The sequence below is a fragment of the Pelecanus crispus genome, chromosome 12, assembly GCF_030463565.1.
Source record: "Pelecanus crispus isolate bPelCri1 chromosome 12, bPelCri1.pri, whole genome shotgun sequence".
In the NCBI taxonomy this organism is placed as follows: Eukaryota; Metazoa; Chordata; class Aves; order Pelecaniformes; family Pelecanidae; genus Pelecanus; species Pelecanus crispus.
In genome coordinates, this window is record NC_134654.1 from 13,476,078 (window position 1) to 13,497,004 (window position 20,927).

Here is a 20,927-nt window from a genome sequence, read left to right on the forward strand (position 1 = left end):
CTGGGACGAGAATGTATATCCTGCATCCCATCCCACCTCTGCCTGTGGGAGACATGGCATCTCCTGGAGCTGATCCCACTGCTTGCTCTCGGGGCTGTCTCTAGTGCTTGAATTGGGCAGAGCAAGTAACCCTTGATGCACTGCGCCTGGCATGCTCCTCCTTGTCACTGTGCCAATGACTGCTTGGAGTTGAGCACAGTCAACAGGAGGGTTTGTAAATTTGTGCTGTTCAAGCCCGTGTTCTCTCTCCCTGGGACCAGGGCACTTTCAGCTGAGAGTGAGGAGCCAACAGTCAGGAAGAGCTGGCACGTAGGTGTCGCTGGTCACCCTTGGTGGGAGTGATGTTCTGTCATCCTAAAACATGTAACAGTGGCTGGAAACAGGCTATGGGCCTTTCCTGGAGCTGGGGAAGGTGGGGAGGGTGATCAACCCAAGTGGACATTGGCATTACGCAGCTCCTTAGACCCATGAGTGCACAGATGGCAGAGCTCAGCCCTCATCTGCAGCTATGAGCAGGCTGCACTCAGCTCACACAGGGTACAGACAGGGGTCAGGTTGTTCTTTTGCTGCAAACCAGCAGCTTCTCAGGGCTTTGGGGGCACTAACAAGTCTTAGTTATCTAGACCAGCCTCACATGGGACTTCTACCTCTGCTTGTGGGTTCAGGAGCTGTGTAAGATCAGGCCTCAGCCACCCAGCCCATATCTGAGCTGTGCTGTAGAGGTACCTCTCTTCAGCCCTGACTCTGGCCTGGTTCCTGGGGTGGGCTCAGATCTACGTTCAAGATAGCTTGTCTCCAGCCCTGTCCCTTGGACTTTGGATCTTTGTTGTAGTCATGTCATAGGATCATGGACTCTCAGAGTGATTTGGATTAGAAGTGACCTTCAAAGATCATCTAGTCCACCCCCCTGCTGTGGGCAGGGACATCTTCCACTAGATCAGGTTGCTCAAAGCCTGTCCAACCTGACCTTGAACACTTCCAGGGATGCGATATCCACAGCTTCTCTGGGCAACCTGTGCCAGTGTCCCCAGTCTTTTTCTAGCCATGTGTCCTGGAAGGACCCCAGCCCTACGTTGTAGCTTTGTCTCCAGTCCTGTCTCCAGCCCCATCTCCTGTTGCTCTTGTTTGGACTCTTTGGAGCTACTCCAGACCTGATTTTACAGCTTGTGTTGTCTGGCCCTGCTGCTGCACGCCATTCTCAGCACCCTGCTCACGTGCTGCGGGATGGGTGCCGGCTTGGTGAGGGCCCTGCATGTGCTAGGGACACACTGGCTCAGCGCTCCCCCCCCAACCCCAGAGGATCCCCACTCCTGCTCTGCAAAGTGATGGCTTCTGCTGTGGGGCAGGAGTCCCTCTCATCTGGCTCCAGCTGCTTCTCTTTGGGGCTGCAGACCAAGCACGGAGGAGCAGGTTGTGGTTCCTCTCCCTCTCTAGTTCTTGGTGCTAATGTCTCACACATGGATCATCTCTCTGCTGTGTTGGGCAAGTCCCTTTTGTTCCTTTTTATAAGCTTTATTGTACTTTTTAAAGACATTCTTAAGGTCTGCTCTGTTCATTATTTGGTCTTCCTGCAGTATGCAGCTGGATTTGAAGATGTACTCCATTTGCAGAAGAGAGGCGATGAGCTGTGGGTTGGGCTCCCTGCTGAGCCACTCAGCTGAGTCCCTCCCTCCAGCCCCTGGTACCAGAGGAGGAGCAGGGCTCATTTGAGGCTCCTCATGTCTGTTGAAGGCAACTTGCTTGTCCCCCAAGAGCTACAGCAGTAGAAACTGCTGCTGGGAGAGCCTGAGGCCAGGACATTTGGCAGTGCTGCCCTAGTGCTCTCCCCACACTGTCTGGGACACCATTCTGTGCATCTCTTTGCTTTCCCTGTTGAGTGTGTGGTCTCAGGGAGGTCTGGGTGCTCCAGTTCCCACACAGCACCACAGCTTGCCATGACCTGGACCACTGGCCCAGGAGCTGTCCTGTTACCTTGAAAGCTCAGTGTCCAGACACAGCAGGACCGAGCTCATCCCATGTTGCTCTCTTCCCATGCATCCCAGGCTGTCTGTCCCAAGCTCCCGTCAGACAGCCCTGGGTGTGCTAGGAACAATGCCAGCTCCTGTAGGGTCTGTGCCCTGGATCCCTGCTGCGAGAGCCAGCTGGGCCATGGTCGCAGTGTCACTGAGCCGTTACTATCAGTTATTTTAATAAAAATCCCATTAGCTTTTTAGATTATGATATATTAGTCACATAAATAATAGAGGAATTCCTTCCTGGTCGTAGGCAGTTAACTTGCAGAGGAAGTGTTTCATTTCAAGAAAACCAATAAAAGAAAAATCTTGTTTTAAGGAATTTCCATTTTTCTTTCCTGGCCACTATTTTTTCTCTTGTTCTTTTTTTATTTTCTATTTCTCTTCCAACTGTAACTGTTTTTCGGAGACCCCAGCAAATATCTCCTTCTCTTGTGCCACCTATTGGTCACAGGTCCATGTTGCTTTCAGAAGTCCCATGAACTCCTGTCTGCAGGTCTCAGCTCCTGCTCTCTCCTGCGATGTCCTGTCTGTGCTGGTTACTGTGGATGAGCTGTTGCAGGTGCTGGTGGAACTGCTGCACTGGATCCAGCCCTGCCCAATGCAGCTGGGATGACACAGGCTTCAGACATCACCTCTCGGGTGCCAGGCCCCTTCACAACTCTGTATGTAGGCTGTGTCCCCTGTGCTCAGGGCACTGTCACAGACCTCTAGCGAGTCCTGCTCCTTGGAGACCTTTGGGAGAGCTTCTCCCTTTAGTTGCTGTCCCTTCAGCCCACTCCTTGCTTCCTTGCCTGTGTTCCCAGAAGAAGAAACAAATCTGGTGCAGGCAGAAAGGAGCCATGCAACACTTTCACTTCTGGGTGAAGACATGCAGGCATGAGGCAGATCAGGGGAACGATCCTAGGTGCCCGCTACACATATCAGAGTGTGCCTTCCAGCCTCCCAGAGCTCCAGGTCCCAGACAGTGTTTGCAAGGGACCCCAGCATGTTTCTGCACCCTGCCACCCTTCCTGGTCTTGGTGCGCTGTTTATCATGTGGCCCAGAAAGCATACAGAAAGCTTTCTTACCTGCTTTTGATAAGGAGGCGACACATTCCTGGCCCAGCCATGGATGTAAAACCTGTTGGTCTGGTGGGAAATCAGAGCTGATTTGCGTTAGCAGATAACAAAGCCTTTGTACTGGAGTGTCCTGCTCATTGAGTGTGTGTGGTTGGATTTATTCCCTTTCCCTTCATGCAGCCTTCTGGTGCTGGGAGACAGCAAACAATCTCCACGTGGTGCTGGTAACACTGCCCAGAGCCTGCAAGCTCCCGCATGTTCCTGGCTGCCATCACCACCAATATCTGCTGATATGGCATTGTTTTCCCGAGGCGAAGCCAGAAACACGGTTTCCCATCATGGACAGTCAGGGTGCCCATGCATGGGGGGCCCCAGCAAGGAGCAGAGCACAGGAGTTCTGGGTGGTCTTCTCATTTCTGCATCTCACGGCAAGAGAATCATAGGAACTCAGAGTAGTTTGGGTTGGATGGGACTTTCAAAGACCATCCAGTCCAAACCCCCTGCCAGGGGCAGGGACATCTTCCACTAGATCAGGTTGCTCAAGCCCCCATCCATCCTGACCTTGAACACTTCCAGCTGTGGATGGAACATCCACAGCTTCTCTGGGCAACCTGTGCCAGTGTCTCACTACCCTCAGTGTGCAACATTTCTTCCTTATGTCCAATCTAACCCCAGCCTTGTTCAGTTTAAAACTGTCATCTTGTGCTGGGGACCTCAGAGCTGGACACAGTGCTCCAGGGGGGTCTAAGGAGAGTGGACCACACAGGGAGCATCTCCTCCCTCGACCTGCTGGCCACACTGCTGGTGATGCAGCCCAGGAGACACTTGGCTTTCTGGGCTGCAAGCCCACATTGCTGGTTGATGTCCCATTTGTCACCCACCAGTATCCCCCAGTCCTTCTCTGCAGGGCTGCTTTCCATCCATCCATCCCCCAGTCTGTGCTGGTACTCCAACCCAGGTGCAGGACCTTCAAAGAAAGAGCCATGTAATGAAGTGTGGAGGTGTCCTTCTTGGAGGAACTCCCCAGGCAGGGTGGCAGCACACACCATGCTTGTGGGGTGGTGGCCAGGCATGGCTGGGTGGGCAGGGCTCCCCACAGTGATCCCTGGGACACTGACACACTTGTTGTGAAGGTCTGGACTGGATTCAAGGTTTCGGGCACTTGCCTTTTCTAACCACCTGGTGCGGCACTGCTGGAAGCAGGGAGCACTGTCCTGTGGGCTTGACCCTGCGTTCTGCCACATCTCCTCCATTCCCCCATTCAGAGGTGCCCAGGACATCCTGGAGGATGTTACTGTGCTTTTCAATACCACTGACAGAGCCTGTGGGTGGCATGTTGCGGGGGAGCACCATACCAGACCCCAGTCCTTCCCTGCCTGCTGGTTTTGGGGTCGTCAGACTTGGTAAAGTTGCTTTGTTAGCTGCTCCTGCCTATCTACCCCCGTTCACTCCTGATCACACTGGTAGAATGTCTCCTGCCCTCTCCACAGTTGTGACCTGCTCCCACTCCCCCTCCCTGCTCCCACTGGGCATCCCCAGCGAAAGCCTGCCCAGTGCCATCATCTCTGTTTAGCACTGTAATTTCATGGGTCCTACCTAGCTGTTAGGTGAAGAACACACTGCAATTAATGGTGGAGGATCAGTGTAACCCACAGAGTGATTAATCTCTCCTCTGTAGCAGGAATATGGGGAGGGGAAGGCAGCCATGCACAATGGGTGAATTGCTCCCGAAGGAGCTGCGGGGCTGAAGGTACCACCCTGAGGCCAAGGAGGGCTGTGTCACAGGGGGAAGGATGGAGCCTGGTTTCTGTTACGCAGCTGCAGGGCTAAAACTCAGGCAGCCCAGCGACTGCAGCAATGCCTACCAGGCCAGCGAGCCCTGCTGAGCCCAGTGTCCTCATGGCCTTGAACTGGCCCAGGATGGGGTCCTGCCCCACAGGAATGAGCAGCTTGACCAGGAGGGACAGATGGGGGGCAGGGGAGCTGGTCCAAGCTGGCAGCTTGACCCCCTTAAAAAGAGTGGTCACAGGGCTGGCACAGAGCCCAACTGTGGGATGGCATCCCCTCAAACTGCCCAGTGTGCTGTCGGGGCTGGAGGCTTTGCTGCGCTCCACTCTTGGGAGATGCCATGGAGCCAGCAGAGCCCTGCGGGAGGGCTGCAGGACCCGTGGCTGGGACAGAGGGCTCACAGCTGACCTGTCTTGTGTCACTTGCAGCTGGCAGGACGACCACCAGCGAGGAGCTGGAGGACATGCTGGAGAGCGGAAACCCAGCTATTTTCTCCTCCGGGGTGAGCACTGCAAATCAACCCTGGTCCAAGCCCTGCAAGAGCAAAAGCCAAGCCAGCCCCCTCATCCCAGGGGCGCTGGCTGGTGGATGTGCTGCCACAGCAGCCCCAGTACAGGAGTGATGAGCACAGCCCATGCAGGAGGTGGGATCTAGGTGCTCAGGTCTGGCCTGAGGATGCTGCCTGAGCAGGGGCTGTGCCCTGGCTGGAGGGTGGCGTGGGGTTTTGCTGTAAACTGCCTGTCTGGTGTGGCTGGAGGGGCTCCTGCTCTTCCCTCTCTTGGTGCTCTTAATCCTGCCATATGGGGAGCTGAGCATGGTGCTCAGTTGCCCTGTTTTCTTGCAGATCATTATGGATTCAAACATCACCAAGCAGGCACTGAATGAGATTGAGACACGGCACAGCGAGATCATCAAACTGGAGAACAGCATCCGAGAGCTGCATGATATGTTCATGGACATGGCCATGCTGGTGGAGAGCCAGGTAGGGAGACACCACGGTCCAGTGGCCTGCTCACCTCAGGAGGCTGGAGGGGGATGGAGCTGCTGGCGGTCCCCTGCCTGGGGGGTTGCTGAGGGGAGAAACTGCATCTGGGGCCAACATGGCTCCCATTGGGGCTGAGCTGGGCTCCCCAGGGCCAGAGCTACCCACCCTGCACCCCAGAGCCAGGGCCTGCTGCATGCCCAGGGCAGGAGGTGCAGTGATGGCCTCTGGAGGAGGGCAGCAGGTGGCTGCCATGCAGGTGGTCCATCTTCCCTTGAAGCACCGGGCCCTGCTGGGTGAGCTCGGGGTGCCGCCAGTCTTGATGGTCCTGCCAGGCCGCCCCATGTGTGCTGCCAGTCCGCAGCACTGGCCCTTCAGCTGGGCATGTGCTCCAGTGTCTCTGCTCAACCCCCTTCTTGCCCACCATGCTGCCTCGGCCTGAGGAGACATCAGTGGCAGGTAAAGCTCCGCCGAGCCCTCACCGGTGCTGCATGCTCCGCTCTGCATGGCTGTGCCCCGCATGGCTGTGGCTCTCATGTGGCACCAGGCCCTGCCCATGGCAGGCAGGCGAGGGTGGCCATGGCACGGTGGCATTGATGACCCATCCTGTCTGCCTTGGCAGACAGATGTGGGGGATTCACAGAGCCTTGCCCCACTCTAAGGGCTAGACTGCGCCAGCACCCTGCATTGCTCTGTGGGGTGGGAGGCTCCGAGCTGGTCACTCCAGGAGCAGAGGGGTGCGAGGCTGGCAGCAATGCTGGCAGCTGCCTGGTCTGTTCCAGGCATGGCACAGGTGGGAAGGAGAAGCAGCAGCTTTAGGCAATGTGGCCAGGCTGGCATGTCACGGGCATGGGACAGGGGCAGAAGGGAGCCTGGTGGGGGCCAGTGCTTGGAGAGGGGTAACACCATAGCAGAACACCTCTGGGCTTGCAAGGCTCATCCTCCCCATGCTCTCCAGTGTTAGGCTGAGAAATGAGCATTGCAGAGCTGCTGGCCATGAGCCCCCAGCTTTGTAGCACCAATTCCCTGATTCCATCCATGCCATGCAGGAGGGCACTGGGCTTTGAGCCCCCCGGACCCCTGCCAACCCTGTTGGTCACATGAACTGTCAGACTCTGTCTCCAGCTGCTGCAGGACCTGGCTGCTTCCCTGTGCAGTCAGCAGGGGGCCAAAGGAGGTGGGCAGGCTCAGGGGGAGCTTGCCCCAGTCTGTATCCCCACATCTGCAGGAGTCCACATCCCCAGCCCATCCCTGCAACCCTGGGGGCAGAGTGGGGCAGGAGTCCCTGCAGGACCCAGCAGTCCAGCCTTGCCAACCTCACTCCGGGGCCCTCCGCTTTTTGCAGGGCACTTGTGTGGATCAGAGCTGTCATCCCTGCATGTGCATGGTTTCTTGAGTATCCATGTGGCACTGCTGGTGCTGTCCTTGCTCCCCTGCCATGCCTCCAGTTTCAGCAGTGTGCAGCACAGTGTCAGTGTAGATCCTGTTGTGGCTTTGATGTTACCTGAGGCGTCAGACAAGGTGGCTACCAGGCCAGGACTGGGCTGGAGAACCCCCTTGACCATCACCCTTGCTTGCCTCCCTGCTGGGATGTGCACAGAGATCCCAGCCCTCTGGGACAGAGTCCATGGTCTGGAGACCCCACCCCAGGGCACCTCAGGGCACCTACTGCCTGCAGGTAACTGACGGTCCCTCTGTCTCCCGTGCAGGGCTGCTGGGCAGGGTGACGTCTGCACGGTGCTGAGGAGCAGGAAGGAGCTCATGTCTGTGCACACATGGGTGCATGGGCTCTGTCCCCACTTATGCAGGGCGAGATGATTGACCGCATCGAGTACAACGTGGAGCACTCGGTGGACTATGTGGAGCGGGCTGTGTCTGACACCAAAAAAGCGGTGAAGTACCAGAGCAAAGCCAGACGGGTGAGTCATGGCACTGGCTGGGGCCTGTCTTCCCCTGCTTACACTGCTGACACCTCCATCCCAGGGGCAGGCCCCTGCCTGGCACCACTGCCTGCCCCACTGCCTGCATGGAGGAGCAGGCAGCATGGCACACCCTCAGGAGTGCCTGGGCACTGCTTTACCCCACACCACTGGGTGCAGCATGGGTCCTGCCGGTGCCACCAGCTGAGTCGGAGCTCCCCAGCACAGGCTGCATGAGCACCGATGATGAGCGATAGGGCAGGGGTGCTACTTGGAGGGGAGGAAAATAGAGAGGGTGGACCCTGTGGGCCAGGCCTGCTGTGAGCGCCACATCCCTTGCCAAAAAAAAATAGAGAAAAGGCATGGTCCAGCTCTGACCCTGAGCGCAGTGCCAGCTGCCTGTCCCAGTCCCCACACCTTGTCCTGTAGCAGCTTGGCAGCTTGTGGACCCGGTGGCCACCAGCTTGGCTCTGCCAGCCCAGGGCTGAAGGGGGAGCTGGGGTGCCCATCCCTGCCCCAGGGCTGCTGGAGCCCCTCTGGCTCCCACAGTGCTGCTCAGAGCCCACCATGGACAAACAGGAACAGGGCAGATCGCAGCCCCCAGCTCTCAGGGCCAGCCTGCCCCCAACACTCACAGTCTCCTCTTCCCTCTCTCCCTCCTGGTGCTGGGACACCTGAGCAGAAGAAGATCATGATCATAATCTGCTGCGTGATCCTGGGTATCGTCATTGCCTCCACCTTTGGCGGCATTTTCGGCTAGACTCACCCCACGGGACTCTTTGTGTGCGACGGATGGAGCCGTGCGTGCCATGGGGCTGCAGCCGCACAGGAGCGAACCACGCAGCCCTGAAGCCTCCCAGCAGCATTTCAGTTTCTAATGCATGGTTGTTTGTGATGCTGTATGTGTGGTGCGTCTGTGTGGAGGGAGCACCGGCCCCGGGGCGCAGGCAGGGTGCAGGGGATGGTGATGGGCGCAAGGGGGACCCTGGGGAGGAACCCAAGCCCTCATCACTGCTCCAGCCTGTGTGGCTGGCTGGGATCAGGTGGAGACAGAGGTGGCCTTGGGCACTGCTGCTCCTCTTGTGTTGGGCAGTCTGTTAGTGACAGCCAAGGATGAGGGACTGATGAAGAATGTTAGGGGTCTGTGGGAGCACAGTGCCCAGTCAACCTCCCCCCAGCTTCCCCACCACCTCCAGCCAGAGCTCTTGTGTCCATCAGCTGCATCTGTGCTTGCAAACACATTTCTTTGGGCTGCTTCTCTCATGGGGCCCTTCCCCAGGGGTGTACTCTGCCAGGCCCTGCATCCCTGCCTGTCCTGTGGCTGTGCCCAGCTGCAGGGCTCCATCCCTGCTGCTCTGCTGATGGCAGGGCTGCCCCCTCCCTAAGGAAGCCCATGCCCTCGTGTGGGTGCCTGATGGAGCAGTGTAGGATGAGAAGCTGCTGCTTGGAGCCATCACAGTTGCTTGGGGACAGGGGCAGGCCATGTGAGGACCTGCCACGTGGCCTGGCAGGGCAGGAGGGCACAAGTACTTTAAGGCCAGCATGTTTCACTGGCCGTTCACCCTGCACCAAAGCCTCATCATTCTGTTCTCAGCCCCAGTACACAGTGGCCCTGGCTCCCACTGCCCCCAGGCCTGGACTCTGGCTGTCAGCATTTGGGGGTGGCTCTGATGCCTGCAGCCCCCAGCAGTGTTTGCCTGGGAGCAGGGCTGCTTCCAGCCTCACTTCTCCACGTAGGCACCCATGGCTGGAGGCTGGAGGCAGTTGGGCTTTCTCCTGTCATGGTCCCAGGAGCAGCCCTTGTTGCATGCGCCCCTCTGCAAGCTAGAAGCAGCAGCCTTCCTCTATTCTACCAGCTCCTGAGCAGGGCAGCGCCTGACTGCCCCTTCCATCTCTTTGCCACCTCTTGGCATCAGCCTGCCCTGCCACCTCCTCCTGGCAAAGTGTCCTTCTGTCTGCTCATCCCCTGGGCCATCCAGTGAGGCACCAACATTCAGTGGGGTGCTGTGGGAGTGCCTGGGTGCCTTGTGCCCTCCGCTGCACCCACTACATGGATGCAGCCACTGCGGGGTGGCTGGAGCCTGCTGGCAGCTCGGAGGGGCCCTGTGTTACTACCATCCGTTTTCCTCAGGTGGGGGGCAGGGCTCTGCCCTCACATTCGTTGGGAGACTCCAGGGCTCCAGCTGGCCCATGCACATGCCAAAGCACTATGGAGGGGCCCAGAGCAGGGTAGGCACCTGGGGCCAAGCTCACAGCCACACACTGGGATAGAGGCTGGACACAAGCTCAGATGCTGGTAGCAGAAAAAGGGCACTTGATGGTAGCGAGTACTCCAGCTGCAGGTAGCATGTCACCTCCCTGCTCCAACCAAGGTGAGGGCAGGGCTGCTCCAACCCTGCACTCCTCTACCCTGGCTGGGTGCTGTAGCACAGGCACTGGCCCTGTGTGTGGTGCCCACGGATGCAGGGTGAAAGGCAGCAGGCGGTAGCCAAGACACAGTGCTGCCTTCGGCAGGTGCAGCCCGGCCCAGCAGCAACCCAGAGACGGCTCGTTCCCTGTCACTGTTAAGAGAGGTCCCACAATACAAGCCTCTGGTTGCATTCAGCTGCCCTTGGGAAGTGTGTCCAGCCCAGGTCCCCTGCCCAAACCCCCAGTAGGTGTGACCATGGGAACATCCAAGACCGAAGCCCCCTTATTTCAGAGTCCCACAACAACTGATGTGAGCTACAGCACTGCAGCCTGTGTGTGCAAAGGGGCTTGGGGCACTGGGACCCCTGCAAGCAGGGGCACGCCGGCTCTGGAGCCCCCCTCTACGGCAGGAGGCAGGCATGGGCAAGGTCCTTGCTCTGTGGGGATGCATCTGGCTACAGGAAAGGGAGCTGGAGGTGACACTCGCATGCCTGCTGCCCCTGCCCCTGTGCAGCTCCCTGCCACCACAGTCTGCACTCTACTCTGCTGAGCTAGCAAGAGCGTTGTGCCCCCTCCTCCAGGAAGCAATAACACTGCTGGCAGGGCTGCTCCTGGGCAGGCAGGCAAAAAAGCTCCTCTCAGGCTCTCACCCTGCAGCAATGCCCACTGCTAGCACAAGGTGACTTTTTTTCTTCCAAGCAGCGGCTTTTGTGGCACAAGCTCACAGGACATCAGGCCTGTGGCCCAACCCCATCAAGGCACAAAGCCAAGAGCAGCACTGGGTGAAGAGCAGCACTGAGGAAATTCTGGCACTTCCTCCTTCCTTGTTGGTACTGCCACCGCCAGCAGCCCCCCAGCAGCAAGAGCCAGACGGCCACAGTTGGCAATTCTGCCACTGGCACTTTGCTGGGATCCCGCAGGCAGCGCAGGCAGCGGTGGCCCCAGGCTCCAACCGAGGGAGGCAGAAGAACAGGCTGCCAGGCTCATACTGTCAGAGCTGTGAGGGGAGGGTGTTTTGGTGCAATAATTAACCCCTGCACTACAGGAAGCCCTGTTCAGTTCCTTTTTACCTACCCGTCGTTGCATGTACAGACCAAATCACCAACAGTGTGGTTGTGCTTTGGGGAGACATTTCACTTTTTCTTTCCAGCCCCCAACCTCAGACTGCTTGTCCTTTGGGTTACACCACCTCTGTTCCAAGTGCCACCTGCCCTCCCAGCACCGGGAGCGTGTCAATGCAGTATTCCACGAGCAGTGTGGGGCACGCACAGCTTGCACTCGAACTGGGGATTGTTTTTCTTGCAATTTATGTACTTGAAGGCTTTCCGAGCCCCCCGTGGAGTTGTACTGTTGCTGTACTGTGAGCTAAGTGTCCTTGTTTTCTATGTGGATCTTGACCCTGGCTTGCTCTGTCTCACTGGGCTGGATGACACTGTGTGTTGCCTCTTTTCTCCTTCACCCTTTCCCTCCCTGCTAGCCTCTGTTTCTTCTCCCAAAGCTTTGGGTGCAAAACAGCTTCCCATTTTGTGAAATTTTTATGTAGAATAAACATTTGTAACTGTAAAGCTCTGGATGGTACCTCTCTGTTTCAGGGGAAGGGAGGAGGTGATGGGGAGCAAGGGCTGGGGTATGGAGAACCCCAGCACCCTGGGAGCACTAAAGGAGCACTAAAGCATAGAGGGTAGGCCTGATGCAAAGCGCCCACAGAAGCAATCACCACAGGAATAACACTTCTGCCAGGAGGAAGACTTGCCCACATGGGACGCACACCTGTATACTGCCGGACTCCGGGCCAGAGGGGAAGCTGCCAGGGAACTGGGTGCTATATTCCCACCTCAGTACTCCCCTGCACTGAGGGCGTGACACAGGAGACCAGCAACACTTCTGACTCATTGACTGTTTAGTGAGGAGGCTGGATATAATGTTCTGGCTCACCTGGAGCTCCAGATAGCTTGCTGCACTCTCAGGAAGATAAGCAATGACATTGCAGACACCAAGTGGCCAGAGCACTGTCTGTCATTCTACCTTCACCAGAAAAACAGGGCTGGAAGCTTTGCAGTTGGCTGTTGGGCAGCACCTGAGCCAGTTTACACCTGCAAGAGCCACAATGACCTGTCCCAGCAAGTCCCAGGCCTGGGATGCCCATCTGTGCCACCCACAGGAGGCTCACTGGAGGGACCAACACACCATCTTCCACGCCAACGGTGTCCAGAGCAATTCAGAAGCGAGGGCGGCGCTTTCGACCCGTGTATTTCGTGTCTGCTCGCACTTCCCTATGGAGAAGAGAGCAACTAAGTACAATCCACAGGTCATTCTGGGAGGGGAAGGGAAGTGGGTTCATGGCAGGAGTGAACAGCTGACAGCAGGCCAGAAGAGCAGTCAGCCTCAGCTGAGGCAGGACCCAGCTGAACTTACTTGCCCTGTCGTCGTCTACGCTCCTTCTTCTCAAGGATCCAGTCGCGGCTTTTCTTCACAGACTTGCCCTTGGCGTTTCTGAACCGTGTCCTACAGAGAAAGCAGACAGCAGCTGCAGAGGAATTGAGGTGAGAGAAACAGTCTTCTGCCCTAAAGGATTGCCACCCAGAACTGGGCATGCTCTCTGCCTCATAAAACTACCCCTCCCACCACCCCTGGGATGAAAGAAGCTCAGCCAGCACTGGAGTAGGTGGTCAAACAGTCCAACTCCAGACGTGTTGGGGGAGGAGGCTGCTTCCAGCCCCAGCTCTGAGCTGAGGGATACCTAGCCTCCATGGGCTGTAGCAGGCCAGCACTCCCCTGTGCCATGTCTGACACACCAGCAGCATGCTGGGTGCTGGGATCTTGGGGGAATATGGGCTCAAACACAACCACCCTCCCCTTGTCTACTCTACTCCAACCAAAGCACACAAAGCCTCTGGCTTCCCAACAAGTTGTCAGTTCTGCTATTGCCCTCCAAGACCAGGTACCCTCTGGACTAAGTGAGCAGAGAACAGCAGTGTACGAGGCAGGAAAACATGGCAGCCACAAGCTCCTGGCAGCCACGACGACTTTCCTCTGTTTTTTGTTCTCTGTCTCTCCCACTGGCTGCAAGAGGGGCTTCTCCCCGCACCACTAGCATGGGAGGAGACCTGGCCAGCAGGAGAAACCCCCAGGCCACAGCTAAGCAGAGCTAAGCAAAGAATTTGACAGAACAAGAAAGAGAATACCAGGCTTCAAGCACAGCAGCCTGCCTCCCCAACAAAAAAAGCCATGCTTGGCATCACCAGCACTGTAAACATTCTGCCTCCCATCACCACTTGCCTATGCTACAGTGCTGAGCTGGAGAGCTAAGTGCTGGACAGAAAGCGCACCTCAAAGTGAATGGTCAGTTGCAGCCCTAGGGTAAGCATCCACAACAGCTCCACAACACCACAGCAATGCCCTCCAAACTAACCCATTCTGTTCCTCGTGTCTGGTGCCCTTCAATAAGATGAAGCAGTGCCCATCTGGACTGCCAAGTGTCCTCCCAGTGCCCCCATTCCCTTCCCTTCAGTCACTTCTCACATGGCAGTGCTGTGGTCCTCAGTCAGCAAAACCCAGCCCTTACACCCCTGACACTCCTTGCTTGGGGAGGACTTGCAGCTTCACCCCCCACACGGTACCTCTCATTGGTGAACTTTGCCTGATGTACCTCTTCTCCATCAGCACACTCAGTACCAAGACCCTGAAAAGCAAAATCAGGAAGTTTCACCCTCCTCTGGAGCAGACAGAGCTAAGAGTCATGCCATCTAAATTAAGGGGAACCCAGGGCTCTGTAAGGGGAAGGACTGGAGCAGGAACAAACTAGTCTTCCAGAAATTGTGGCAAAGAAACCAGATCTCAGGGGGAGCAGGGGTTGGTGAGACTGACAGCAAATGTGTAAATGAAGTCACATCCATGCGCAGAGCTGCCTGGCTCCCACTCTGTGACTCTCCCTTGCCCATAGCTCTTCCACATCACCCAGCAGCCAGGAAGGCAACTCTGCTGCCTCGCGGAGCTCCTCACCTTTGGTAACGTGCCAGATGCCCCAACAAAGAGACAAAGGAAGAACCTGAAAGAACAAGAATAAGGAGCATGAAGCTGGGATTCAGCATGTGATTCCCAGTCCCCAAGCAAGACTGAGATTGTTTCTAAGAGTCAGATCTAAGCTGTAATCTCCGTCCAGGACAGAAAGAACAGCTTGGGGAAAAAAAAAAAAATCACTGCCAAATCCAGGCCTCACCCCAAACACACACATACACAGAGACACAGGACTCACTTCTTGGCTTTGGCACTGTTGGGGTAATCTACTACCATTCCTCCAGTAAAGCCAGCTCTCATGGCTTGGGCCGTGATGAGCTCCAGCTGGAAAAAGAAGCACGTGCAAAAGTTATTTAGCGGTCATCCACCAGCAATACCCAAAAGACCTCTGGGCTCAACCACAGCTAACTGCGCATGCCAAAGATGGGTTGTTCCTGCTCCTGTTAAACTCTGCACCAAGCTCTCAGTTCTGCAGTACCATTCAGACACCAGTCCACTGCCTTTATTTGGTTCTCCGTGCTCCTCAGTCTAGCCTGGGCTAATTGGTGCAGCAGACTCTCTAGGAGAGGGATACTGGGCTGGATTTTCCAGCCTTGGGAAGTTACAGTACAGTGCTGATGACTACAGGCCAGCCTTCAAACCGAGACACACGGGAAAATCCAGGACAGCAGATTCAGATCATGTCCCTCCAATTTCTTTGATTTTAAGGCTCAGCCCAAGACAATCTGTGAAGCAACAGAAATTGCATAGGGCATTATCCTTACACATTTTTTTGGGCTCTTGAAGAGCTTTACAGATGGCAGGAAGGACAGAGACACAGACCCAATGTGGAAAAACATGATGTATTCAGAGCCTCAAACAGCACACAACTTCTCTACCTGGCTCTGCCTGTACCTCTTCCCCACTGACTGATGTCCTGTACCTGTTCTGTGTTCTCAGGGTACAACTGCAGGACAGCTCGGGATCCTCGGGCCTACAGGAAATAACGTCGGTCACAAACCTGTCTCAGTGCAGGCAACCCCTCTAGCAACCCAACTCCTAACCCAGACACTAGCACCCACCTCCCCAAAGCCTCCTGAAGAACTCTCCCAGGAGAGCCGCTCAGACTGCAAAGCCAGCTCCTCCACAGCACAGCAAGGCATGGGGGTAACAGCAGGGATCAGAGAAGCACGAGACACCATGCAGGCAGGCAAGGAGACAGGAAATGGGTGCTCCTGCCAGTCCTCCATTTCAGAGCAGCATTTACTTAAAACACCTGACTTAAAATACCCTGCTAAAATGCACCAGCAAGGATGTAAAAGTAAGCAGAAGCCTGACTAGGAGAGCGTGGCACTTACCAAGGCAGTATAAAGAGTTGAGAAGAATCGATAAAGGCGTTTTGGAGGGCTGTGTGACTTCTTATCTGCATTACAAAGCCACTGCACTGCAGAAATACTGAGAAAGAAAACAAGACCTCTGGGACACCGAGCCATTGATTCTTTCACAGAGCCTGTCACCTCCTTTAGAGCTTACTACCAGTACTACACATGTGCTAGGTTTCAAGGAAACAACTTAATTTTCTCCATGTAGCTTTGCCTTCTGTTTTGCAATTACACAAACCCCTCTGGAGACCCACTATGCCAAAACCCAACAAGGCACAGTAGTTATTCAAGCACAAAAGAATCACCAAGCATCCCCCTTAGGCAAGGTGCTCAAATAATTCAAGTGCTTAGCTGTGGCCCTTGCATGGCCATGCAGGTTTTGCCAATAATCAATCCCAAATGGAGCGTTCAGATCAGCAATGGACAGTCCCCGCTCCATCCCAGCACCTTTCTGAGGTATTCTCTAAGCAGAAAAGTGTTTCTGTCCCCTTCACCTAGCCCTTCATCCCAAAACCAATCATCAAATCTTTGATCCAGGGACTGACCTGGCAGCTGAGCAATGGTACAGACATACTTTCTATTTTCCTTCTCAGAGCAGGTCTCAACCCTCAGTGCTGGACACCCTCAGTGCTGTCCGAAACACTTCTGTGTTCAGAACAGCCTGTCCTGTCTAGGGCTTGCCAGGAACTTCACACAAGACTATCCTGCACAGGCCTTCATGGCTGGGAGTGGTACACTTCTGAGCATTGAGTGGCATTACTTCTGTTTATCTAAGCATCATTTGCACGTAAGACTATTTGCCTATTTAAGTACTGAAGTGTTTTAAGAACTAAAGATTGTATCTCTCAGAGCTTCTGTCTTTCCTTGGGTGAAGGTTTCACCTGTGCTATTGGGGCAATATCCCCAATTTTATTTACTTCAATAAACTTCCTAGCTCACCAGCACAAAAAAAGACAAGCATCACTTGGGAAACAGCTGTCAGAAGCCACTTCTACCATCCAGAATCTCAGCAGCTTGTCCCAGAGAGGTGGAGTCAAGTTGCATGGAGCAAAGAGAACGATCGATAAGGACAGCTGTGCTTGTCTGCTATGCACCATGCGTGGACCATGTGTACTGTACAGAGGATGCAGTTATATGGAGTATCAAGAGAGTTCACTTATGTACACAAACTCACCTGATACAGCCGTCAAACATACCGGGCCTGAAGGGAATGCCGTGACCCACATCTGCAAGAAGAAGGTCTCCTTCCACTTCCCTCTCCACAGCCACATCTGCACAGAACAGAGCACAGCTCAGGCAACCAACTCATACCTTTGAGGACCACCTCTGAGGTGAGGCGAGGGTGGCAGGGGAGGAGGACCTGCTCACCCAGCATGGCAGGGCTGATGTCCATGCCAATCCAGTAGTGACCCTCATCGGAGATGTAATCCCCGCTCAGCCCAGAGCCACAGCTGAAGGGAGGAAGGGGGGAAAGTGCAGGTATCATGGGCCTGGTCTGAGGGTGACCCTGGCCAGCTACAATGCCACAGCAGCCCATCCTTCTTCTTCAGCCCCCAACAGAGAGAGGCCGGTGCTGTGGGGCCTGAATACCCCTCGCCCCCCGGCGCCCATCCGGCCCCAGCGCTGCGGCCATCTGAAGCCCCACATGCCCCATGTGCCACGACACAGGGCAGGGCCCCCGCTCACCCCACATCCAGGAGGAGGCATGGCCGGTCCTCAGGCAGTCCCAGCAGCTCCACAGCCCGCTCCGACATCTGCGACTGGATCTCCACCACCCGGGAGCTGCACGACACGGCCAGGGCATGGGCAGCAGGCGGCAACGCCGCGGCGCGACTCCCCCTGCCACCGCCTCACGGTAGGATTTCACGCCCCCCACCGTCGCCGCCACATGGCGGGGTTACCCGCCTCACGATAGGACTCCTCCGCCGATACCACACGGTGCGGTCATCTCCCCCAGGTCTCAGGGACGGACCCCTCACCAGCAGCGGGTTCCCCCGCTGTCCGCCCCATGACGAGACACTGTCTCACGACAGGGGCCCTCCCCGCCCGATCCCCCAGCGATCGCGTCACCGTACTTCTGCGTGTACTTCCGCGCCTCGGCCTCATCGTAGAACTGCAACGAGAGAGAGGCGGAGGCGGTGAGGCTCAGGACCCCCGGGAGTGACCCGGCTCTCCCTCCTGCCCGCCCCGCCGCTCACCAGCTCGGGCGGCCCGCGGTGCTCAGGCCGGCGCCCTCTGCCCGCCATGCCGCCGCGTGACGTCACTGCCGTGCGCCGCGCGCGGAGGGTCCCGTTGCACTCAAGATGGCGGCGGGCCGGCGGTGAGGCGGCGCGATCCGATGGAGCCGGCAGCGCTCGGCCGCCTGCGGCGCCTCCTGCCCGCCACCCCGTGGCCCGGCCGCGCCCAGGCGCCGTCCCGCGGCGGGCAGACGGGTGGTGGCGGCGGAGCTCCGCGGCCGTGCCGCGACCTGTACGAAGTGCTGGGGGTCCCAGCCACGGCGACGGCGGCGCAGATCAAGACAGCGTACTACGAGCAGTCGTTCCGCTACCACCCCGACCGCAACGCCGGCAGTGCCGCCGCTGCTGCCCGCTTTGCTGCCGTTAGCGAGGCCTACCGGGTGCTGGGCAGCGCCGCCCTGCGCCGCAAGTATGACCGCGGCCTCCTCAGCCCCGAAGATCTGCGCTGCGCCCCCCAGCCCTCGGGCCGCCCGCCCTCCCCTGCCCAGCCGCCGCCCCGGGCCCCCGCCGCCGCCCGCCGCGGGCCCATCCCGCCGCCCTTCGACTTCGACGCGTTCTACCGGGCGCACTACGGGGAGCAGCTGGAGCGGGAGCAGGTGCTGCGGGCGCGGCGGAAACAGCTGCGCCTCCGCCGGGAGGAGGCCGCGGCCCAGGGGCACTTTCGGCTCCTCTCTGACCTCTCGGTTGGGCTTATCTTTTTCCTGGGTTTCGCTGTCCTCTATGGCCTCAAGTGACAGGGGGGCCACAGCAGGGCTGGGCAGCCGCTGGGGCACCCACCCACCTCCACTGCTGCGGCAAGATGGAGTGTCACCAGTGGGCATGACAGCTGGCTGGGGGGTGTCCCCTGCACTCACACAGTTGTCGGGCACCATGTGCGGGGTCTGCTCCTCAGGCTGTGACATTTCCCTTCTGCTGGTGTGACCTTCGGAGATGGTGCACAACTGGCAGGCTCCGTGTGCAGGCTCTGCTCTGTGGGCTGTGACCTGACCCTCTACCGGCATGACCTTCGAACATGGAGCGCAGCTGGCTGGCACAGTACGTGGCTGTGATGTGACCTCCGCAAGTGTGACCTGCAGACAGCATGTGACCACTGGATACCACATGTGGGCTCTGTGATACCACATGTGGGCTCTGCTCTGCAGGCTGCGATGTGCCCCTGCCACCAGCATGACCTGGCAGATGTGGTGTAGGGGCTTGACAGGCTGCAACGTGCCCCTCTGCCAATATGATCTGCAGACACAGTGCCTGACAGGTAAATGCAGTTCATGGACTCTGCTTTCTGGACTGTGAAGTGTCCCCTCCATCGGCACTGCTGTTTGACCTTGGTGAGAACCACATACCTGTTCAAAGCTGCAGCAGAGATTAAATGGCTGTCAGTGGTGTTTGTGTGCTGTGTGTGTTTGTGGGGAGTGCTCTCACTGGTGCTGAGTTATGCCTTTCTGTGTTTTTTGTTAATCCGAGACCTGCCATCTCTGTGCTGTCACACGTGTTGTTACTACATGTCTGGTGAATTTTAAGAGTGTTGGTCTCCAGACTGCATCATTGCCCTTGTCTGTCCCTGTTCAGGGCTTGCATTGCTGTGTGGTGAGTACAGAAGTCTTGGCTGCAGCAGCCTGGAATACTGAAATGTGGGCCCATGGCAGCTCATGTCCTGGTCAGTGTGCAACATTGCCTGGAGGTGATGTCCGAAACACTTCTGTGTTCAGAACAGCCTGTCCTGTCTAGGGCTTGCCAGGAACTTCACACAAGACTATCCTGCACAGGCCTTCGTGGCTGGGAGTGGTACACTTCTGAGCATTGAGTGGCATTACTTCTGTTTTACATGTGTCTAAGCATCATTTGCACGTAAGACCGTTTGCCTATTTAAGTACTGAAGTGTTTTAAGAACTAAAGATTGTATCTCTCAGAGCTTCTGTCTTTTCCTTGGGTGAAGGTTTCACCTGTACTATGCTGGTACTGCATGGAGTGAGTGAAGCTTCATGGTATTGAACTCTGAGTGTGCCAATGACTTCATCTGCATTACTTTGCACTGGATTTGCTGGGCCTGGCTGGCAGCAGTCTGTGCAGGAGCCAAGCCCTTGCCTCTCACTGCAGTGACCCTGGGTTATGTTTTCTTCCAACAGAAAAATGTTAAAAGCAAATGTCTTGTGTTTTCCAGCTGCAGAGTTCTGTGATACTGAACTGAGCCTGAGGCAGTAGCATGGCAGGGAGTGTAATATCTACTGCTACAGGGTAAACGCTGTACACAAGAGCTTTCTGTCTTTTCTGGAAAGCATTGTACCACTTCCAGATGCAGACTCTGGAGACTGCTGCATGTTTGGAGGAAATTCAGCCCAGGGGCAGAGCGAGAGCTTTTGAGGATCTTCTCTGCTTGTCAGTCCATCCCTCTGTGTGGGATTATAGTGCTGAAATGTTAGCATATGAAGAGCAGGAGCCTGGCATTCAAGGGCATTGGGGTACAGAGTGAAAGTCTCCAGAGTTGTGGCTCTGTGTCATATGCTGGTGCATTTTCATGCTATAAACCAAGTCAATTGAAAGACCAGAGGTGGCTTCTCTGGCAGAGTTTGGCAGGAAACGTTCTCTTCCAGACTGGAAAAGCTAGGGATGTCCATGGGAACAGGTGGGTACTAGGGAGCACCTCTCTAGTTCCTGGTGTTGTGGTTTGCAGGTTTTTAAAGCAGCCCAGCCAAACATGAGGTGTCCTCTGGATTGATCTCTTTTAAATCTGTGTAGTGCTGAGGCCTGGGGTTATGGGCTGTTCCCGCAGGCAGGCTCTGTGAGCCAGCTTCCTGGCAGAGCGAGGGTCTGGTGCAGTGCAGCATGGAGCAGGAGGAACAGGCTAGTTGGTGTGCTGCCTGCATTACTCTGCCCCATAACACCGGGATAGGGAACAGGTGTTCCAGTAAGCTGGCTGGGCTGACTCTCCTGCTCTGTGTCTGGTGCTTGTGTCTGAAATTGGGGGGTGAAGTACCCAGGCACCAAAACTGAGCTAATCCATGTGCCTTTCAAAGGGTGGTTTGGGCATTTGGTATTACTGGTTCTTCCTCTTCTTCCTCAGGTCTCCATGATGCATCTTGAACATTAAAGATATCCAGCCATAAACTGGTGATGAAATGACACATCTTTCTTTTGGTGGGCTT

At 56.4% G+C, this 20,927-nt stretch overlaps 3 protein-coding genes across 6 annotated transcripts in view; 2 read left to right on the forward strand and 1 right to left on the reverse strand.

The window, feature by feature from the left end:
- STX1A (syntaxin 1A) overlaps positions 1–7,740 on the forward strand; it is an 84,631-nt gene extending 76,891 nt beyond the window's left edge. The window contains exons 6-8 of the mRNA XM_075719671.1: positions 5,291–5,364; positions 5,707–5,843; positions 7,698–7,740. Coding sequence (XP_075575786.1) covers positions 5,291–5,364; positions 5,707–5,843; positions 7,698–7,740 — 254 coding nt within the window. The remainder of the gene's footprint in view (positions 1–5,290; positions 5,365–5,706; positions 5,844–7,697) is intronic.
- Positions 7,741–12,108: 4,368 nt separating this feature from the next.
- BUD23 (BUD23 rRNA methyltransferase and ribosome maturation factor) lies at positions 12,109–17,796 on the reverse strand. 4 transcript variants are annotated; one of them, XM_075719805.1, is made up of 13 exons: positions 17,749–17,796; positions 17,626–17,663; positions 17,237–17,332; positions 16,919–17,001; positions 16,725–16,821; positions 15,527–15,623; positions 15,112–15,162; positions 14,428–14,513; positions 14,175–14,220; positions 13,793–13,854; positions 12,588–12,677; positions 12,360–12,445; positions 12,109–12,265 (listed from the first exon to the last, which is right to left on the reverse strand). In XM_075719805.1, the coding sequence occupies exons 1-12, from the start codon at positions 17,794–17,796 to the stop codon at positions 12,391–12,393; spliced, it is 849 nt and encodes a 282-aa protein (XP_075575920.1). In that variant the 3' UTR covers positions 12,109–12,265; positions 12,360–12,390. The 4 variants fall into 4 exon arrangements, with proteins under 4 accessions (XP_075575920.1, XP_075575921.1, XP_075575919.1 ...); XM_075719806.1 differs by adding an exon at positions 13,461–13,477 and having other exon boundaries at positions 12,109–12,445; positions 12,588–12,655; positions 13,788–13,854; XM_075719804.1 differs by having other exon boundaries at positions 12,109–12,445.
- A 92-nt stretch (positions 17,797–17,888) lies between these two features.
- Positions 17,889–19,381, forward strand: DNAJC30 (DnaJ heat shock protein family (Hsp40) member C30). The gene is made up of 2 exons (XM_075720015.1): positions 17,889–19,039; positions 19,354–19,381. Exon 1 carries the CDS (start codon positions 17,889–17,891, stop codon positions 18,519–18,521), a length of 633 nt encoding a protein of 210 aa, XP_075576130.1. The 3' UTR covers positions 18,522–19,039; positions 19,354–19,381.
- Positions 19,382–20,927: the final 1,546 nt, after the last annotated feature.